This window comes from Melospiza melodia, chromosome 8 (assembly GCF_035770615.1).
Source record: "Melospiza melodia melodia isolate bMelMel2 chromosome 8, bMelMel2.pri, whole genome shotgun sequence".
NCBI lineage: Eukaryota > Metazoa > Chordata > Aves > Passeriformes > Passerellidae > Melospiza > Melospiza melodia.
This window is the reverse complement of record NC_086201.1, coordinates 3,651,507-3,672,872: the sequence shown is the minus strand read 5'-3', so window position 1 is coordinate 3,672,872 and position 21,366 is coordinate 3,651,507. Positions and strand designations below refer to the sequence as shown.

Here is a 21,366-nt window from a genome sequence, read left to right as displayed (position 1 = left end):
TCACTCTGTTTTACAGTTTTATGCTACTAAGTTTTTGGAGACTGAATTATTTTGTAGAGGATAGCTCCTACAAGATAAACTCCTTTCATCTAATGTATCATACCAATGTTTTACTATCTGTAATTTAATAGACTGCTCACTGTAATAAAGAAAATAATTAGAGGGAAAAAAAAGCATTTTTGTTTTTCATTAAATTGTGCAACAATATTTTCAAATTTGAGAACTTTCCTTGAATTAAGAATTTTTAAAAGGCTAAAAAAATTTCTTCTTTTACATGCTTTCTGGAATTACAGAATAGTCACTGTGTGTTATGGAAAACAACTTTAGGCTAAAGATCAGACACCCACATTTATCAAGAGGCTGAAGCTGTCTGAAGAAGTTGGGAGACAAAGCAGTGAGCACAGCAGCTCTGCTGGACCTTCCAAATCCACAGAATGAAGATAATATCCCACCAACTGCTAACAAAACCCTCAGATGGTTGAAAACCTTGTCTAGAGAAAGCAGACAGTAATTCTCCCCTTTCTTCAGCACACTTCAAATGCTGTGATTTGGAAACTGCCACCACAAGAACGAAACTCCTCGTACCAACGCAACGTACAGGCACCTTCTTTCAAATTAGGGAAAAGTCATCTGTGACTCTACAGCAATTGAAACTCAGTCTGTGGCTGCTGCACATCAATCTATGTGATCATTCCAAGATCTCTAGGCAAGTAATCCACCTTTAAATTCTCCTTCTGGCCTTCTAAGTTGAAGGGATTCTGCATGCTTGGGCTTCCCACTCGTCAGGGCTCCCATGCTCCTCTCAGGAGAAGAAGGAAAACGTGAGCTGGTTTAACACATTGCTCAGCAAAGCCAAGGAAACAGAAAAGCAAAACTTTTCCAGAGAAACGCAGCACAGACTTTGCATTGGGGAATTAATACAAATCCAGGCAGGGCTGCAGATCTAACACTGAGTGTCCGACATCTCCCGTAAGAGCTCTGCGTGTTCCCTGTGGAGGGTGAGGACACCTTCTCCCTGTGACAATCCCAGGGAGATCTCCACGTTCTTGGGAACATCATGTTCCTGCACACCAAGAGAGCGGCCGTACAGTTCACAAAAGTAACATTAAATGCCCTGTTCGTTACCAGCTCAGCTTTAGCTTGTGCTCAAGGGAGGACACGTCTGTTCTCTGATAAAACAATTAGCAAGTTCATCACAGAAACTCTCTGCTCACTGTAGAACGTCTGAATTTAACATCTACAGCTCTGCAGTGCATCCTTTGTTTCAAAAGCACTTTTTAAGACTATTCCTTAACTTGCTGAGTGTCACATTTAAATTAACAAACCTTCTGCTCCCAAAAATCAGCTTATATGGATAGAACTCTAAATCCCTTAAAACGTATCTACACTGCTTGTCTAAAATACATCTAAATCAGACTCAACAGCATCATTATTACTTCTCACACACACCAGGATCTTGAAATAAAGTACAGTTTGAACATAAAAATTTAGTAAGGCAGCTCCGTTATCACAAGTGTTTGCACTTGAAATATCCGTGACCTTTCTGTACTACTAAATATACAAATAAAAACAAGGTATTTACAAAATGTCACATTTATGGAAAGCACTTATAAAACAAAGGGGTTTTTTCTTTAAATAATATCAGTATTATAAGTAATGCAAATTTGGTATTTTCCACGACCCCAGAAGAAGGCTGAAATATTTAAATGTGCAATTCTAAACACACAGTATTGCCAGTTTAGAATGGAATTTTGTCTTTACAAACTGCTACCTGGGAAGCTGATCTTCAGTGGTTATTAGAAAGCTTAGAACTAACAGGATTAAAATTAATTTTAATCAATGTGTTTTCTAATAGGAGAGTAGTCATCCTTACTAGGTTGCATGTGATGCACCCATACTTTCAATTTAATAAAATAATCGAAACATTCAATTACAAAACAAGCATTAAAAATGTGCAAGTAAAGTAGAAGGTACCTCTAATCAGTTTTCCTCTCACCAGCCATATCAGACCTTGATCCTAAAATTTTATGCTGCCTGCGAGGACAAGGTACAAATTCTATTTTAACCATTGCATCTTTGTCAACTTTGACTGTTTGATTCCCTCTGCTCCAACCCGAACAGCACCAGCAAAGAAAACGCTTTCCTCTCCTTAAGATGCTCCATTGGTTAGATCAGATTTATTTGCTGTCAGTAAAGGTTGTATTTGCACATAAGTCTATGACAGATTGCAAGTTTATTAACTTCAAGTGAGTTTTCAGGCTGCTGGGTTGAGGTTTTTTTGTTGGGTTGTTGGGTTTTTTGTGGGATTTTGCTTTTTTTGGGGTTTTTTTTTGTCAGCACTCCCTCCCCCTTTCCCCAAGATGTGGGTTACTTGACAAATTGGAGTTAAGTTATCTTAGGTCAATGTAACTGTAAGTTAAACTAATGAAGTGTATGTCTATGAGTGATGTCTGATTAGTTTAATGCAGTTAGTGCTGGACAGCTTGGGCTGCTGACCTTGAAGGAACACAGATAACATTGTGATGCGTTGGAGGATGTGGTTGTGATACAAGACAAATTTACATAACAGTTTGTCATGTACACTCCTCCAAAACAAAACTGTTGCAAAAAGAAAGCAAGAGGAAACTAAATGCCTCGCACAAGACAAAACGGGGAAAATTAATTATAACGTTTGGCTTGAGGTGGGAGATTATTTTAAATGGGAGCCAAAAGCAGGCACAGGAAAGGTGTACATTTACACAATATGTGCTCCAAGACGGCTTAGACATTGTGCTGGGTAACACTGAGCAAATGCAGCCTTCTACAGCACAAATCTACTCTTGAAAAATTATATTCCTTTCTCAGGAAGCACCTACTCTCTCACAGTAAAAAATACCAGACCCAGTTCTGAACTGTGACTCGTTGGCACATCATTCAGGTGTGCTCAGAGTCCTCCTGAAGCTCATTCTGCAGCTGCTTGGGCTAAAAGAACCCTGTGCATGAACAGCCTCCCCCCATGAAGGTGCACAGTCCCCACACAACGTTCTGCATGCTGTGAGCAAAGCTCTATCTCACTGCTCCAGACAATCACCTCGCCACATCTCATCTGATCAGGTAGGCCAAGCAAAACTGCTGGGTTTAGAGACAGCTTGGCTCTGGAGGGGCTGATTCTCACTATGTGATAGCTATCTCGTCGACCTAAATCGCCCGTTTTTATCAGCACAGGTTCTAGCTGATGGAAATTTGCTACTTACATAAATGTATAATTGACACCCACAGTTGCTGGCACGTTACTGAACTGGACCATCATTAAGATAAAACTGCTCCCTTAATCCTCCAGGTCAGCCTGAGCAGGACACTGATAAATCAGACTTGCTAATAGATACATGGGAGGGCACGTGAGGAAGCTTGCAGTGCTCACATCTATGCCATCTCTCAGCCTAATCTGTGAAGCACAGTTTAAACCTTTCAGAATGACTGAGCTCACATGATAAATTTCAAATAAGAGATACACATACACATACAGACATCAGGCACCCAGATATTGAGAGACTCTCGGGGACTGGAGATGCATGACAAAACAGTCCTGGAAATTCTAAATAAAACATGCAATTTCTCAGTTATACCCAAGAAGAAAAACCTGTACTGCCCACTGCAAGCCCCTAAATGCTCTCACATACACCCTTGCATACATACAAGGAGTGAGTTCAAGAGACCTGGTTTAAGGCAGCTGCATAATTTGAGTTTAGAAATTATTCAATCCCTTGGTTACCTGTATTTAGAACTTGTTGGCACTGTTTGCATGAAATAAAGAGCAGAAGTCCGTGCCTTCCAATGCCACTTCTTGGCTGGGAGTGTGCAGAGGACACAATCTTCTTGTAGCTCTTCCTGGAGAAGATCCATCAGCTGTTTGTGGGAGCCACCATAAAAGGGTTCAATGAGAAGGACACTCATTTTCCAAGTACTTCAGAACTGCCTGAAACCTGAAAATGAAAATAGAGAAGTATTTTACTTTAGAAACATAAGTTTACTATTATTATTATTGTTACCACTTTAAATTATATTGGACGAAGAAGAAATATACTGCAAGGCCTTGTAATATATCCTTGATATTATATTAATAAGTCTACTTCAGAAAAGGCAACTTAGGAATTACGATGACTAGATTATTTTGACCTTTAAAAGATACTGTCTGTAAATTTTAAATGAATGAAAATGCGCAAGACTTAGGAGCACACTGTATTTTGAATTTATGGGTTTGTTTTCAATCCGATATTTAAAAACAGCTTTACTGTACACACACTAACTCCCTAATACAGTCAATTATTCCACAACTTAGAATGTAGGTTATTCATTCATTCTCCTTTTCCTGGTGGCAGAGAAAATTAAAGAGTAATTCAAGCACACTTCAGCTAGAACAGTTGCCAGTAATAGTGATTTGGGTAAGAGACTTAAAGGCAGAGAGCAGCTTGGGGAGATGCAGGTGGGTCATTCCCCAGGACACCCTCCTGCATTGCTGGGAGCTGGGACCACAACCCCAGCAACAACAGGACATGGAAACCACCCTATTTCTTCTGAGTTCTCCAAAGTGGGTGGAAGAGAACACTAGAGGAGGCTCAAGGAAGCTCTGAGACAAAAAGCCACAGAGCTGCTCACAAACAGGATGCAGAACGTGCTGCCCAAAGCGAGGGGACAGATGAAAACCGGGTGACTATTGCTCATCGCCCTCATGAGTCACAGCCCTGGGCTACTCAAAAGCTGCTTTTCACATGCTTCGAGCAAAGCCACCACACACAACAGCTGAAAGCAAAACCCTGAAAGGTGCTCACCATCCACAAACACCTCTCTGATGGTTTCCCTCTCAACACTCCCTAAGAATGATGGACTAAACACAGTTACTCCAGACTGGTGTTTGACAATGTACATTGCAAGGCCTTACACCCATTTCCTGACCTGCAATTTCTGTAATCCTTATCTTACCAAAACCTCTGGTGACAAGAATTGAGAATTCAATAGAGAACTATATACTGTCCTGAAAATCTCAATCATCATCTCACCCATAGTTGAGAAACTTAGTTTGATTCAAGATCAGGTTAAAAATGTTATGTATTCTGTAATCAGAGGGCAGAAAACAAACAAAAAAGCCTTTTTAAGTGCACTGTGGCTATCAAAAGATCAGTTAACCAGCAACAAAAATCCAAACACTGAATCAATTTAATTGGGAGACAAAACATAATAAACCTTTAGGTTTATTTTTTGTTGTTGGCCCACCAAGGAGCCAGGCAAAATGGTGATGTAGAGCTTCTGGGTCACCACAGAACAATCAGCAAAAGAAAAAACCTTCCATGCTCCAACTTTCTTGTCCTAATCCAGCCTGGATTCAGGTTATCATTTGCTCTATTATTCACTCCTCCATAATATTTGAAATAAATTACTTGTTTTAACAAATGCGTTCTTTGCAAACCAAAAGGAAAGCCATCTGGAAGCAGATACTTCACTCCATTTTGGAGCTTGCTTCTTTTCAGGTAGCAAAGCAGTTTCTGATCTCTTTTCCACTGACCTAATTTCAAAAAAATCACACTTTTGAGATCACTGACGTTTTCTGAATTTACAATGATGTAACCAAAATCATACTCTCTCCTCCAAAGCCCTTTTGGAGCCTGCAGGGTAATAACTGCTATAAAAACACAAGCTGTGGCTTAGAATCTGCACTATTCACCTAAAGAACAATTTGTAATTAATCATGCTATGCTTGTCATCAAATGCCACTGAAAATTTAATTCAAGGGACTAAAGGGAAGCGTTTTATAAATTCAACCCCTAAAAACGGGGTGTGTGAAAAGTTGGTAAATGCCACTGAGTCAGTCACTCAGGGAGGCTTGCAACTAATTTACAAATCATTAGCAGTATCACTAATAAAGCAATTTGTTCATGAAGCATCTGATCAGATCACACTTCACCAGACTAGTTCTGAAACTGGTTTTATCACCCAGGTTCAGCTGAACCCACACTGTGCTCTTTGGTTTTATTTTGCACCAGTTTTCACTGTACATCCCTCACGGGAACAGAGAATGACTGTACATGACGGGAAGAGATTGCTCAGTCCTCGTGTTTCCTCCTGCTTAAAGACCCTGACATTTACTTCATTATTCTGCATTTACCTACCTTTAGATCTATTAGGGGAACTGCAATGCACAAGCATTACTACACAATAAACTCCCTTTGGCTATTTACATTGGGAAACTGGGTTGAATCGTGGATGTGTCGTGGAGTGGGTGTTAAGATAGCTCTTGATATGTAATTCTTCACAATAACACTCATAGACCCCGTGGCAGCAGCCCATGAGGGTGACAATCAGCAATGACACATTTTTTTTCAGAGGCAACCTAAAGCTCAAAGGTTTTCTTACAAAACTCACTCGCTCCAAAAAAATGTAGGTACTGCTTATGGAAATCCTCACTAGCACTTGTAGGATTCTGTTGTTGTGTGATCTCTGTACATTACCAGCAATATACACCGAAAATTCAATTCAGAAAAAATGTTATAATGTTATTTAAGAAGCAGTACGTGATTTATTTTATTCCTTTTTGTCATTTGTTTTTTCAAAATAAGATGCTACCTACATAAGATACTACTAAAGGATAATGGCAGTACAATATATGTCACATTCACTTCAGGGCTTGAGTTAGATGAAGCAACTTAAAAGTCAATAAATCTTCTGTTTTTAAAAGATACACTGATTATGCTAAGGAAATTATATTACATATAACTAATAATTTCTTGTACTTAGAAAGACACAGAGGAGGTAGGACACGGTCGTTTGGCTCATATTTCACCCACATGACTTCCAGTTTTGTTCACATACAAAAATAACAGCTATTATTTTTGCTTTATTTCCCTTGACCCAGCCAAGTTAAGGTAAATATGTACCATAAACTCCTCAGAGGTCTCCAAAAGACACAGCTGATAAATGGCCTGAGAACATTCACCGTATCTGATGGAATGCAATCCTCAATTAAATATAAATCACTCCAGGTATTCTTTCCCCCATTTCAAAGAAAACAACAAATATTAGAAAAACAGAACTGCTTCCCCTTTCTCATTACAGTATTTCCTCTCTGGAGCCAGCAATCCTGGGTGTTCCTCAAACAGCTCAACCCCATCCACACGGCTGCAGGATCCTTTCCTTTGAAAATTTCCTACTCTGTCTTTACCATACAGAGCAGCACATTCCTCAGGATACACATTACACATCTGAAAAAAATAAAACCTTCAAAGTGGTAACAGTGTCCAAATGACATGACTAATACAGAGGTACATTGAAGTACTGAGAAGTGTAGGTGGGTAATTAGGTGCTGTCTCAAAGCCAGAAGCTCATGGTGACATTCAGCCAGGACTTTTGTCACTTGCTGCAGCTCTACCCCACACTGAAACATGGCAAGTCATGGAGTCCCTGAAAGAACCACTGCTGTTTGAACCAGTAATTTCCTTTTAAAAGGAAGTCTGAGTACTGCACAGAGTAATAAATAAAAATTATCTTTAAAGGCATGGAAGGATTAACTGTTCAACCAGACACAAAACCATGGCTTCTTTTTAAACTCCAGGTGAATGCCAACTTAGGTATTTTTGTTAACCAACCTAGGCAGAGAAAACCCATCATTTTCCACAAATTATTAAAGAACACACAGTCTTATATGCAGAAGTGTGGTTTCACAAACATCAGCAGAGCTCACATCAGGAAGCCATAATTAGCTCTGTTCATTGACGTACTCAGACAACATAAATTACAGACCACGTCTAAATATCTGTCCAACAAAACAGCTGAGCAACCATCCAAACCCAAAGGAATAATTGTTAATATATTCCACAGGTAGAGATCTGCTATTAGTTACAGGAAATAAGGTATATGGTTTCAGTAATGATTGTTTTAACCGTCACAGTCCCACACATATGAGAAATTTATTCCACCGCCGTATCCGAGCACACGTGGCTCAGAGTGTCGTAACTCAACCCACTGCAAAACCCACCAGGTACAACCTGTGGACATCAACACACTTAAACCTTTGATGGTTTCACATAAGCTCACTGTGATGGCTGAGACAGGCAAAAAATTTCCATGTTCCACATTGCAATAAAATGTGATTTTCCAAAGGACTTCTGAGAGTCCTTACCTTTCCTCCTCTGTCCCTTCTCCTTCTCATCCCCACCTGAATTGGGGATGTGCTGTAAATACACACCCAGAGATTGAAAGAGCCTGCACTGCCCTCCCACTCACGACAGTGACTCACCGAAACCCCAAAGCTGTACCTTAAACACAATCACATCTTAATGTTTAACCAAAATTTAACTTGTATTTAGATCACCCAAAAGTACCAGTTCTGAGGTTTGTCATTACTGAACTGCATAAGCGAGAATGACAATTTATCTTTTATATAAACCAACTGGAAAAAGCAAGAAAACCTCCACTTCTTTTGAGAATGTGGTAGACCAAAATTGTTCACCTGTATTTGGATGGCTGAGCAGCAGTAACATTAATTTACTGGTGACACCCATAAACCACAGTCTGGACTATGTACACAACCTGAGAGCTACAAACACTTACAGAATACCAAAATTTACCATTACCTGGAGGCAGCAAGGAATGAAACCTCCATGAATTTCCTGGCCTGCTTTGGTTTCACTAAAATACCACATCTCATTTTTACTGTACTTATGAGCTACACATACAAGGGCATGGAGTGACAGAACAAGGAGAATGGCTTTAAACTGAAAGAAGGTAGGTTTACATTAGAAACTGGGAGGAAATCCTTCCCTGTCATGGTGGAGAGGCCCTGGCACAGGGTGTCCAGAGAAGCTGTGGCTGCCCCTGGATCCCTGGAAGTGTCCAAGGCCAGGCTGGACAGGGCTTGGAGCACCCTGGGACAGTGGAAGGCGTCCCTGACCATGTCAGGGGGTGGCACTGGATGAGTTTAAGGTCCCAAACTATTCTGTGATTCTATCAAACAACATAATTTTTTAAAGAATTGGTTTGATCTTAATTGAATTGTGAGGACTTCCACGTTCAGTTCTTATGTCTGTGTTTTCAACCCTGAGATGGAGCAGCAGGAATTGGAAGTCAAGATTTTTAAGATGTCTCATGGCTATCAATCCAGAGACACCCTGACATAAGAAACAGTTAAGGCTCCTTTCGGAGTTTATGCATTTAGAAAGTAACATGCTGTAAAATCTGCACACTACCCTGTGAATGCTAAGTTAAAAATATTGCTATAAATCCTTAGGAAAAAGACATTAATGCATATGCGGTGTACGCATTTTAAAACTCAGAATTTAAACTGTTTTACTATTTTATCTAGGCAAAGGCACTAATGACCTTCATAATTTTCTGTTGTAAATTAAATTTGGGGTTTTTTCCAGCTACAGAAAAGCAAAAAAAATTTAATCCCCAGAATTTTCTTTTTACCTTCTTCCCTAACACAGTCTGAGACGATCATAAATACTCTGCATCTATACTTCTAGCCATCCTCAATCAACATCTTTGAAGATCTTAATCTATACTGAATAAATTATTGCAATTTATACTTTTTTTCCAGTGGAGAAAGACATCTGTGCATCACATTTATGGTTAACTCAAAACCACAACAGTCAAAGTTACCTCTGTGGGGAAGCCTCCATGCCCCCATGGAGCACAGCACTCCAAAGATATATTTCAGGGAAATTTCCCTGACTGATGTGCTGATCCCTCAGTACACTTGGAATGGCAATTACAATATGCAACTTGCTTTCTTTGTGTCTAATTGACCTCCTAAATTGCATGCATGGGACTAAATACTACTCAGGACAGGGCATGAGGGATACTCAGTACTCTGTAAACTACCCTCACAAATTCAGTTTTACAAGGGCAAATTAAGCATTGTTCATATTTAATTAGGATAAAATTTTCCTCCAAAGAAAAGCAAGATAGAAAGGGGAAAAGACACAGAAAAGGTGTGATGGAGAACCAGGGCCATCCTCTGCCAAGAAAACAACCACAGTCACCACCACTCATCACCAATAAACCAAATTAACTTTTCCACAAGACTTTGTTCCTCTGTCTCCTCCCTTTAATGGTCCAAATAGATTTACAGAAGTTAGCATGAGTATGCTGCAGAGCAGAAGACATTAAATAATTATCTTCACAAGAAGTTTTACATTATTTTGAGGAGCTCTTCCACCACTAACAGGATTTTTTAAACAAGGTAAAATAAAAAAAAAATACAGCTCTAATATGAGAGTATAACCTCATATGAGAGTATGCCAGGTTTGCAATTGGATCTGAGAGAAAATTAGTTATTCTGATTTAACAGTTAATTATAAGCTCCCATTTGCCATGTAATTCAGAAGCCTAGAAAAATGAAAACTGATTTTAACAGACTGCTAAAGTTGTTAAATGATATGTTGGCTTTACCCAACTTATTTGCAGTGTGTTTACAGCACATGAAGGATCAACACAGTTTACAGGACTCAACATTTCCAGTGCTGCACCTATGACTATAAATTTGATAGCACTGATGATGCTGAAGGCTTACATTAGGTTTAAATAGATGAAGGATCCTTGATTTAGAGTATCTCCGAGAGGAGAGGGAACTAATAGGTGTGGTAATGGGAGATGTAGCACTATTTTTAAACTTGACAGGAGACATATTAGTTGCTAGTTCCCTATTATAGAAAAAGTCCCAGTCTGGTAATAATGGGCTGGCATTTTGAAATTCCTCCAATTTATTAGGAATATGATGAGAAATGTGCTCCACACGCTCTGAGCTTCAGACCAGTTTCTGTACAGAAGGTAAGAATTACAATGTGCATTCATGGCCAGTTTAAAGAGCATATGTATTCATTTTTAAAAAGTCGCAAATATTTTAACTAATTTTATTTGAAAGTCACAGTCTACAGTGCATATTAGCCAATTGATTAAAAGACAAAGCATTTGCTAGAAGCCATCATTAGTCACTCTGTGAAGTAATAAAAATCAACCCACATCAAAAAGTTGATTTGTTTTCCTCAGCAAATTTGAAGTAGCAAAATAATAAATGAAGACCAAATCACTCTTGCGTCAACAGAACTTAGGATTGAGGAATTAAACTGCTCTTATAAAAAGCTGGAATTGCAAGAGTTAATTTCAACATTAGGCTTGGTAGCCTGAGATGTTTGGCAGCAACACTTGAGTGGGCACAAGCCAGATTTCTTTTGCAGTCAGAAGGTATCCCTTGAATATGTGATGAAAGGATCTGCTTCTTCAGTCACACCTTGAGTCCATGAAAAGGATGCAACGAGATCCACTGTCAAATGGAGTTCAGCTGTGAAATCAGGGAGGGGACCCAAACACAGGAGCAATTCTGAGGACAGGTGGCCAGAAAGCCAACTCTGTCCTGAGCTGCATCCAAAGCCATGGGGGCAGCAGGTCGAGAGAGGGGATGCTGCCCCTCTGCTCCCGTGAGATCCCAACTGCAGAGCTGCATCCAGCTCTGGGCTTTCCAGTGCAAGAGAGATGTGGGCTTGGTAAAGCCAGGCTGGGAGAGCTGGGGGTGTTCACCTGGAGGAGAGAAGGCTTCCAGAGCCTAAAGGGGCTCCAGGAGAGCTGGAGAGGGGCTGGGGACAAGGGATGGAGGGACAGGACACAGGGATTGTGCTCAACCCTCACTGACAGGGTTAGATAAGATAAGAGAACAAAATTCTTCACTGTGAGGGTGGTAAGGGCACAGGTTGCCCAGAGAAGCTGTGGCTGCCCTGGATCCCTGGAAGTGTCCAAGGTTGGGTTGGACAAGGCTTAGAGTAACCTGGGATAGTGGAATATGTCCTGACCACAGCAGGAGGCAGGAACAAGATGAGCTTTAAGGTCTCTTCCAACACAAACCATTCTGTGATGCAAAGTTCACAAGATATTTCAGTAAAATTACTTCAAAATTTATTTCAATCTTATTTATTTCCTTCAAAAGAGGAGCCAAATGTACCTGCCATGTTTTCCCACCTTAAGACCTGCAACTGAAGGAACATAAAAAGGGCAATCATGAGGATTTTGCCAACCTATGAAATCCTTAATTTCAAGGGAAGAGAATAAATGATCAAGTTATTGTTAGTTTATTAGACACAACATTTAAGTACTGGATCCCTACAGCAGTGTGGGCATGATCCTCTAAGTAACTTCAAGGCTGAAATGTTACTTGTACAAAAAAGCCCTCAGTTTTGAATATTAAGTACTAAAATTCAACAGATGAAATTTTCTGTTCTTTCACTTGCCCAACTCTTTTCAGCTCAGGAGTTGAACCAGGGCTTCATGTTCTGAAGCCATAAGAACAGAAATGCCTCTCATTAACTTCTGTGCAGCCAGCACCACAGTAGGGCTTTTAGAAACCCCTCAAAAGCCCTCAGAGTCAATAGCAAACATCACACAATACTGAATGAGGGCTTCATACAGCACTAAACATTTTTCCATGTTAACAATATTTATATCTTATTTCCAACTTGACGTGCAGATGACATGTTACCCACACCAATTTATAAATCCAGCACAATAGGAGTTGCCAATTTGATTTAGTGGTGCAGCACCCTGTTTCCTGTAAATAATTTCCCTAGCAGGCTTTGACTAAGCCCTCTGAAAGGGCTCTAGAAATATTAAAGGCTCCAGTTTCTGGCCAAAATGCTTTATGACAGCTCACTGCAAGTGTTCCCCAGCATCTCTGCTGACCCAAGAATAGCAAATTTAATGACTTAAGTCACTTGTTTCTATCCTCTTGTGTGCAGAGCTTGCAAATTACTTCAAGGATTGGCTTAAAGCAACGAAGAAAAGCGTATTCATACATTTTATTTTACTTCACAAGTATCAGAAAGTTAAGGGGTCTGCCTCCTCCACTGGGAAGTATCTATGGATACACACATTGCAGAAAGCTGAAAAACACTGACACGAGTTAAATAAACATGTCTGGTATCATCTGCCAATTGAAATGGTGAGCATTGCAGGAAATATTTGTTTTCCATGAATAAAAGCGATACACAAGCATCTCAAAACAATCTGTTTTGGAAGGTTATTTTGGTTGTTTTGTAAACAAGTTTAGGTTCTGAGCTGATGTTTTCAAAACAGATACTGCAAAGCGAATAAATATTCATGTCTGGGGGAGACCCTAACAGACATGAAACAAGTGCGTGGCCCTTTTTAACAGTGCCACAGATAAAGCAAGGCAAGGACACTCAGAGAGGACATCAAGATGTAAATTTTTTCCTTGAAGTTTCTCAGATGGCTGAAAAGTGCCATTAAAATCATCATGCTCAAAAAAGCCTGGGCCTCAAAAACTTGGCTTTTATTGCACATAAGAAAATCTGGCTACAACCCACAAACAGCACTGTAGTCTTTAACAAAAAGAATTAAAAACAGGGATTTTTTTTTTTTAATTTGACTCCATTATAAATCATGAATGTATCAGTACAACTCACTTGGGTTTTCAGCTTTAGGGTCACTGTCTGAAAATCATTTACTGTGCTTCAGCAACTGGCCACACTCACAAAACTTTTCTTCAAAACCTGAAAATCCTTATCAAAATAGAACATACTGCTCAACAAAACCAAAATTATGCTGTCACTTACCAGCTCCTTCCACTTGTACCAGCACAGAACCTGGAGCACTCCCCCCACACACTGGTACAACACTAAGAATCACCGAATAGTTTGGGTTTGAAGAGACCTTAAAGGTTATCTTGTTCCAACCCTGCAGACAAGGACACCTTACACTAGAGCAGACAGCTCCACACCCCACCCAGCCTGGCCTTGGACACTTCCAGGACTGGGAGGTCAGGAACATTAAGTGTGGTTTATAATGGCCATGACTACAGGGGAGCAGAGAACAAAACATATCCACTGCAGGGCTCAGAGCTCAAGGAACTATTTTAAGGTCATTACTGGAAGATCCAAACTATTTAAAGTTTAACTGGCTATTAGTAGGTGCTCTTGCTGACACTGCTGATAAAAAATCCCAGAAATACCATTACAAAGCAACGCAAGAAACCGCTCACACCTCACACACGCAAGGCCTGCGCTTAATATTCCCACTTCTTCATTTCAAAGCCACAAATATCACAGCCTTTGCCAGCAAGTTAAAGATCTGTTCTGACTCCTACTAAAGGCATCAGGGCTGTACAGTTACTGTGGCCATTGGGAAATATTTGGCAATACCCCCAGTTAAGCATTCACAGCAGCCATAAGCAGCTCTTGGAGGCCTGGAGAACAACATCGTATGGACAGTTTGGGAAAACCTCTGCAATCAGGGCAGTGTTACCTCAAAACAGTGTTCCACGGGCAGTCAGGCTCACAGCAATGCTACAGCTGAAACTTCTGGTTATTTCCATGTACCTGGACCAGTTTGAGTGGACCAAAAGGAGTTCATGAGGATGCTCCAAGGGCTGGAGCCCCACAGCTCTGGAGCCAGGCTGGGAGAGCTGGTGGTGTTCACCTGGAGAAGAGAAGGCCCTGGGGAGAGCTCAGAGCCCCTTCTGGTGCCTCAAAGGCCTTCAGGAGAGATGGAAACGTTCTTGGGACGTGGGCTTGGAGGGATAGGACACATGGAATGGCTTCAAACTGAAGAGTAAGGTTAGACTAGAGATTTGGAGTGCTTTTGTTACAGAGATGACATTAAACCTGTATTTAAATCACCTATTTATGCTGTGGTTTTCAAAAATCACTTTCATTCAATGGATCTGAAGCCAAGAGAGGTGTTACGCAGGCCTTAGATCAGCATCATTCACTCTGTACTTTCTGAATATTTTCAGATCCTATTTTCCCATCAGTGTTTAAGCAGAGACTAATCCCACAAAGCTTTGTAAGTAGTAGATACTTGAAGGTGCTTATGAAACTGATTTAGGCCCACATTTAAGGCAGAAATAAATCTGGAAGACACTCTCCCCCTCTGACCACCAAAGATAAAATATAATTATGAGGGAGGGGAAAGGAGAGGAAGGAAAATAATAAGTTCCCTTCAGAAAATATACAAGTGGAAAAAAAACTCAGATGGAGTACCCAAAATAAGCAATACCATGCAAATGCTCTGAGAAAAGGGAATTATTTCCACCTATCTGCATTGATCACACACACACTTGCTTCCACTGACAAGAACGTAATCCAAACTCTGCCTGTTCATCTCAAAGTGGTTATGAAGCCATGTGTGAGGTGCATTCAACATCCTCTAAGATGAACAGAATCTGTTTTGCATGCCAATATCCTTGGAGAGAGCAATATTCATGCAAGATGATTCAAGCTACTCTTCAGAGCTGCAGCACTCTGCCTCCCCATTGAAGCTCTGAATGAGCATGGGCAAGAGAGATCCATAAACCATTTTTCCTAGAGTCTATAGACAGTTGGTTTCTTAACACTCACGGAAACATCTTCTTGGGCATTAACAGAATGACTTAGAAAGAAAAAAAGTCTGCTTTTTCTCTTTAGAGCTGAGTTTCTTTTCAAGCTGTGTAACACCACTTGATATTTAGTTTAGCTACTCAACCAAGCATCAGCCTTCAATGTATCCAAGGTGCAGAATGGTTGACTAACACAGACCATTTCACTTGTTCGGGCTTATTTACAAATACCACTTACATACTGCTGGCATTTATAATGACACCTGGGATGTTGCTGACACACCACTACGTTTGTAAAGTTGGAGTCTACAGGCACAGTGGATTCTAAGAAACGTGCTGGGGAATACACACAGCGTTTCCTTTGACTGTTACCAGAATGGTTACTTTGACTATATCCTATCTGAATAGGGAAAAAAGCTTCAGAAACAAGCTTTAGCAAGGTTAATCCCCCACTGATTTTCTTATCACTCAACACTATTTCACTCAATTACTTTTTTCAATGATTTTCTCAAAAAAACTGCCTCCTGACCATATTACAGGGTTGCTTAAATTATACTGCAGAGACCCATTCATGCATACACAGAACTTCATGTGTTTCTTACTACTGTTGCCTACTGACTTGTTATTCCAAAGCCCACAGCCTCTAAATACCACACTTCAGTCCTAGAAACCTTGACACAGTGTTTGATGACAGAGAAATACTTGGTTTGGTTTTGTATATATATAGCCAGACTAGAAGGCATTTACCTTACAGTGGAAGCAAAAATGGAATATAGATGATTAATTCAACTCTGCAAAGCCAAAGGAGTCCTAATCTATATGAACATGTCCCAAGCCTTGAAGTGTCCACAGCCAGCTTGGATGGGGCTTGGAGTAACCTGGGATAGTGAAAGGTGTCCCTGCCCATGGCAGGGGGTTGCAACTACATCACTTTTAAGGTCCCTTGCAAGCTAAACTATATTATGATTCTAAAACAAAACAAAACAAAACACTGTGTATAAGCTCAAATTACTAGCAATTTGTAAGAAAAAGCTTGGATTCTTACACAGAACTAATAATATAACTTCTAACCAAACACTGTCAATTGTTCTGTCTAAATATGCTTGAAACAACAAACTGTAATTATTCTATCTCCTCCCTCCAACCCCAAAATCATACTACACCTTCTGCCTGGGGTTTTCCCATTATTAACAACAAGAGGTTTAATTTATCTGCTTTTATCCAAAAATGCTGAAGAGCTTAACAAACATTAATTAAACCTCGCAACACTCGTGTGAGGTAGGTAGGTAGGTATTGTTATCTCTACTTTACAGATGAGAAAACCTGAATTAAAAATTGTGATTTGCACTGTTGCCCAACAGTAGTTTTACAGTAAAACCAAGTGCAGAAGAAAGGAGCAGTGACTTGTATGCCCCTATTCCCAACCACCACAATATGCATTCTCTTTCAAACCAGCAGGACTTGACACTTTGCCACACGTGAGAAAAATATTCTGAAAAACAGCATTAATTTATCATTAGCATCATCCCTTCTAAGAAAATACAGACAAATACATCTTTCACCCAGATTGTACTTCCATTATTTCATTATGATTATGAGACCAAATTGTATCCTCTTCATCTGGATAGCTGATGAATTCCATCTTCAAAAGGAAAATCCACACTTCTTGAAGCCATATGAATTGTTTCTCAAAAAAACTGAATCCCTGATTTCCTCTTTTCACTTATGTTTCTCAACAATTCCTAAGTTTTTCCCTACTCTCTTAGCTTTTCTCACTACTCCATGTTGCACTTTTCTTAATCCTACATCACCTTTTTCTTCTTCTTTAATATTTTAATGATAAAACAGAGGATTTACATACAAACAGCACATCAACTACTACCTAGATGGGTCACATACCAATTCTTCCTGTCTCAAACTAGTCTCACTTCCAACCTGTGTATGAACAAATCCTCCATCTGACAGTCCACAAAATCAAACACTCTTCTCTTTGCCCATTCTGCCATATTCCTCATTAGAAAACCTCCAATTTGAATACAGTCATTTCTTCAGTGTTTCAGAAGCAAAAGCTTCACAGTTCTCTTCCTTTATTATCCTTGTCTAATTGCCAGTTTCACTTCCCTGTCTATTTCCACAAATTTAACAATTCTGTCCTCTATAAAAGTGGCCATCTCTGATGTTTTGTAAACTAAGGTGGCACAACAAATGTTTCTGAATGGACACGGAGACAACTGAAGTGATAGAAACTATATTAAAATACAAGTTGATAAAAGTTTTTTTGACAAAACAACTGCAAAATGTTTTTGAAGTCATATGATTTTTCTGTGACTTGATTTATCTTATTTTAGAATCAGCATGAAAAGTTAAATTAGACCTTTTTTTTTAAACCACACAAGCTAGCACATCTTGTTTGTACTGCTTGCTCTAATGAAGTGAGCCCACACTTGCCAGCGCACAGTAAAAATAGGTAGCTCTGTTATTCATATACACTGCAAGCAGCATCTTGCAGGCTCTGAGAACTCGTTCTCATCACATGGAGGCTGCAATAAATGCTCAGCCACTGTTTTCTCCTTCAGCTCTCAAAATTACAGCTGGATTCTTTAAGCATTACATGTGATTTCTTGCACTTTAAAGCTTCTGAACTACTTGAATTGCAAGACGCAGAAGCTCTGCCCACAGACGCTTTCTTGCTCCCACTTATTTCATCTACAGCCAGAAAAGTACCAAATGCTACTTGTTCATGGGATTTGCTGGTCAATGGACCCAGCATCCCCACAGACACACTGCAGCTGAGCAGGATCTGTATCTGCCTCTGCAGCACACAAACCCCATCAACTCCCTTTTCATCACCCCTTAAAGGTGACCCTTCAGAAGAACTTGCCATACAAAGTATTTTATCCTGGCAGCCTGAGAGAGCTGGGCATGATAAAGCTTGGGAGGAAAAGGCTCAGGAGAGAGCTCAGAGCCCCTTCCAGTGCTTAAAGGGGCTCCAAGAGAGCTGGAGAGGGACTTGGGGCAAGGGGTGGAGGGACAATGGCTTCTCCTGGACAGAAGGCAGGGTTAGATGGGATACTGGGAAGGAATTTGGCCTTGTGAGGGTGAGGAGACCCCAGCACAGGGTGCCCAGAGAAGCTGTGGCTGCCCCTGGATCCCTGGAAGTGTCCAAGGCCAAGCTGGACAAGGCTTAGAGTACCCAGGTATCCCTGGGTTGGAAGGATGCCCCTTCCAAACGAAACCATTCTGTGATTCTCTAGGACTAGGAGTATGAAAAATCAGTTTAAGGAAAATTAAGATTTTCCAACAGCTTTCCGCTGTTTAGTTGCCAGCACATTATTTAAATTCAAAATTTTTACATTATTTCAGTAAAAACACAGAAATAAATATGCTATTTGTTAATATTTGTTTCCATTTTGAGATGACTTGCTAAAATTTTCTCAATTTCTGCATGTACAAAAGTCAGGCATTATTTAACCTCTGTAGGCACAAAAAGTTGCATTTTTTCTTTTTAATATCCACTAAGGTAACCAATTCCTCTGCATTCAGCCACTGAGAGAACAATCTGAAATCCTGCAAAAACTTCAGATATGCAGCAGAGATCAGTAAGTCTCATCATGAGAGGCTTCTCAGCACATTAATCTTACTCTCCACTACTGTCATTTACTTCTTGCTTGATTCCCAATGTTTTGGCTTTTCTTTTTTTCTTTTTTCTTTTTTTTTTTTTTTTTTAATTTTGGTGGATTCTTATCTGCAAAGTCACACAAACTGCCACAGAGCAAACACTCTCCGATGCTTAAAACCAGGTTAGAACCCACAGAAAATTAGTTTCAGTGAGACTACTACTCTTTTGTGTTCTCCTCTTTAGATATATCAACCCCATCTGCATTATAAAAAGTCACTTTTCCCAAACAGTTTATGGTGAAAGAATAGAAGATAAAATTGCTTCTGAAACTCCCTAACAATGAATTTTTTAACTCTTCATTACATCAAAAACCCATTTGCTTCCATAATAAATGCTTGGTGAGGAATATAATAAATTACCCCTCCCTGTGGTGTATGAAAATCTGGAGTGAAGCTTGGTTCTGCTCTTCTGAAGCCCCTCACTGAGCACCACCAGGCCAGAGCTCGAGCACGAGGTTCTTGGGCATCAGAGCAACACCGGGAACATCAGACGCCGAAGCGTGTGTAGGTGTATTAGCAGTCCTACCATCCATCTGTCAGAAATCTTCGATGTTCCTGCACATCACCCACTGGCAGAGCTGTCTGCCAAGCAAAAATATTATGAAATGTTCATTATATCCTCAAATCTCCCCCCCCCCCCGTTCCCGAGGAGGAAATGGAAAAACCTGTCTCTCCACACACACAGGCTTTGCATTCGTTACCATGAAACGGTGAAAGACTTTCAAATTCACCCAGAAAGAAAATCTACCAAGAGACCAGGACTGTGAATTTAGATTTATTTGAGCAAACTTTACTTACCAGAGGATATGCTGACTTTTAGTTCACATATATCTCATTTTTAAGGTACGTTAAAGACAGAGTTTACAATTAACTGAACAGACAGCGTACAAAAGGCTTTTAGAACTACACCATATGGTCGAGGGAAAGGAACAATCTGGACTATCCACATTTCAATCTGCAGGCTTGTCCACCTCTATAACACGTTGTATTGCTGTAATAAAATATTAAGATAGAATTTTAAAAGTGAAAATATCTATCTTTTGCACTACCAGGGAGCAAGGCATCTTACAGTCTAGCGCATTTAATAAATATTTTAACTTTTATGATTTTGGCTTGCTGAATCAGATATAGTCAATAAAATTCCCAATTCATTTTAAACTCTAGTTCCAGAAGGATATGGGTGGGTATTCATCTTATGCTTCAGGGAAATAAAAAATACCAGTTTATACGGGGTATACTGGCAGCAGTTAACGTAACAGATGACACATTCTTGGAAATTAAATAAAAGCAGAAAGAAAATACCCATTGTTGCTCAGTGAAGGACTAATCACATGGTCACAGCTGGAACCAGTGTAAATCATTCATTAATACAATTCTGTTGTAGTAGTCACTTTTTTCTGCTTTTCAAATGCCAATAGAAAAAAAGACCTCTTTCAATTCTTTGCAGAATGGAGACACAAGTACTTCATAGTAACTATTAAACTTAATAATCTTTTCAGGAAAAAAATATCTGCAAGGAAGCCATTGTTGTCACCAAGGAAAAATATAAATACTCCTCTATTCTACATATAATCCCAGAACACAGTTCAAGGAGATATTTGCTGCACTCTGTACTGGCTTGAATTCTGATCACACAGAATCCAAATCTTAAGGTAAAAAAAAAAATCACCTGAAGCCTTTGCAAGGCACATTTTAAAATGTAAAGAATATAAATGCAGCCTTGTGAATCAGATCCCTCAATGTGAACTAGAAAGCTGCACTAGATGAAATGCAGACACTCCACAGAGATCATGCAATACTCAAGTATTCCATGATTACACACTCTTGGATATAGGTGTCACAGGCTCACAGCCAACTCTGGCCTGAGAAGGAGGTTGGGCTAGGTGGCTCCAAAGAATAATCCCAATCTGAATTACCCTATGATCCCATGTTCTTTCACATTATAGATTTCTCTCTTGAGGTGTGACAATTATTTTCTTTTTAAAAAAATTATATATATATATATATATATATATATATATATATATATATATATATATATACACACTATTTCAAGTTTTGTGTTTCATTGCCCCCAATAGCAGGAAAAATCTTCACATAACCTCTACAACTTTGTAGGTAACAAGTTATGAAATCACAAAAATCAGATCATCCACTGCAATTATTTTGAAAGCAACCTTCTGGTATATTCAGTGTCCTACTCACAACGCCAAAGGATAAGAGGCCTGTTTTTCTAATTGTTTCAAAGAAACTACAGAGAACAGGAAATACAGAGTATGTCATTTGATGCTTTAAACTGCCACAATATAAATTAAAGAGGATAGGTTTTCCTCCAC

At 39.7% G+C, this 21,366-nt stretch overlaps 1 protein-coding gene across 15 annotated transcripts in view; it reads right to left on the bottom strand.

Annotated features, from left to right (window-relative positions):
* The window catches only part of GTDC1 (glycosyltransferase like domain containing 1), a 180,236-nt gene that overhangs the window by 123,734 nt on the left and 35,136 nt on the right, over nt 1–21,366 (bottom strand). For 14 of the 15 annotated variants that reach the window (XR_010028526.1, XM_063161562.1, XM_063161570.1 and 11 more), the window contains one exon: nt 3,752–3,962. Coding sequence is in view for 13 of the 15 variants with exons in the window: in XM_063161562.1 (XP_063017632.1) it covers nt 3,752–3,933 (182 nt within the window). In the remaining 2 variants the exon portion in view is untranslated. Of the gene's footprint in view, nt 1–3,751; nt 3,963–21,366 lie in introns of those variants that run through there. The other variant, XM_063161565.1, reaches the window with a different exon arrangement.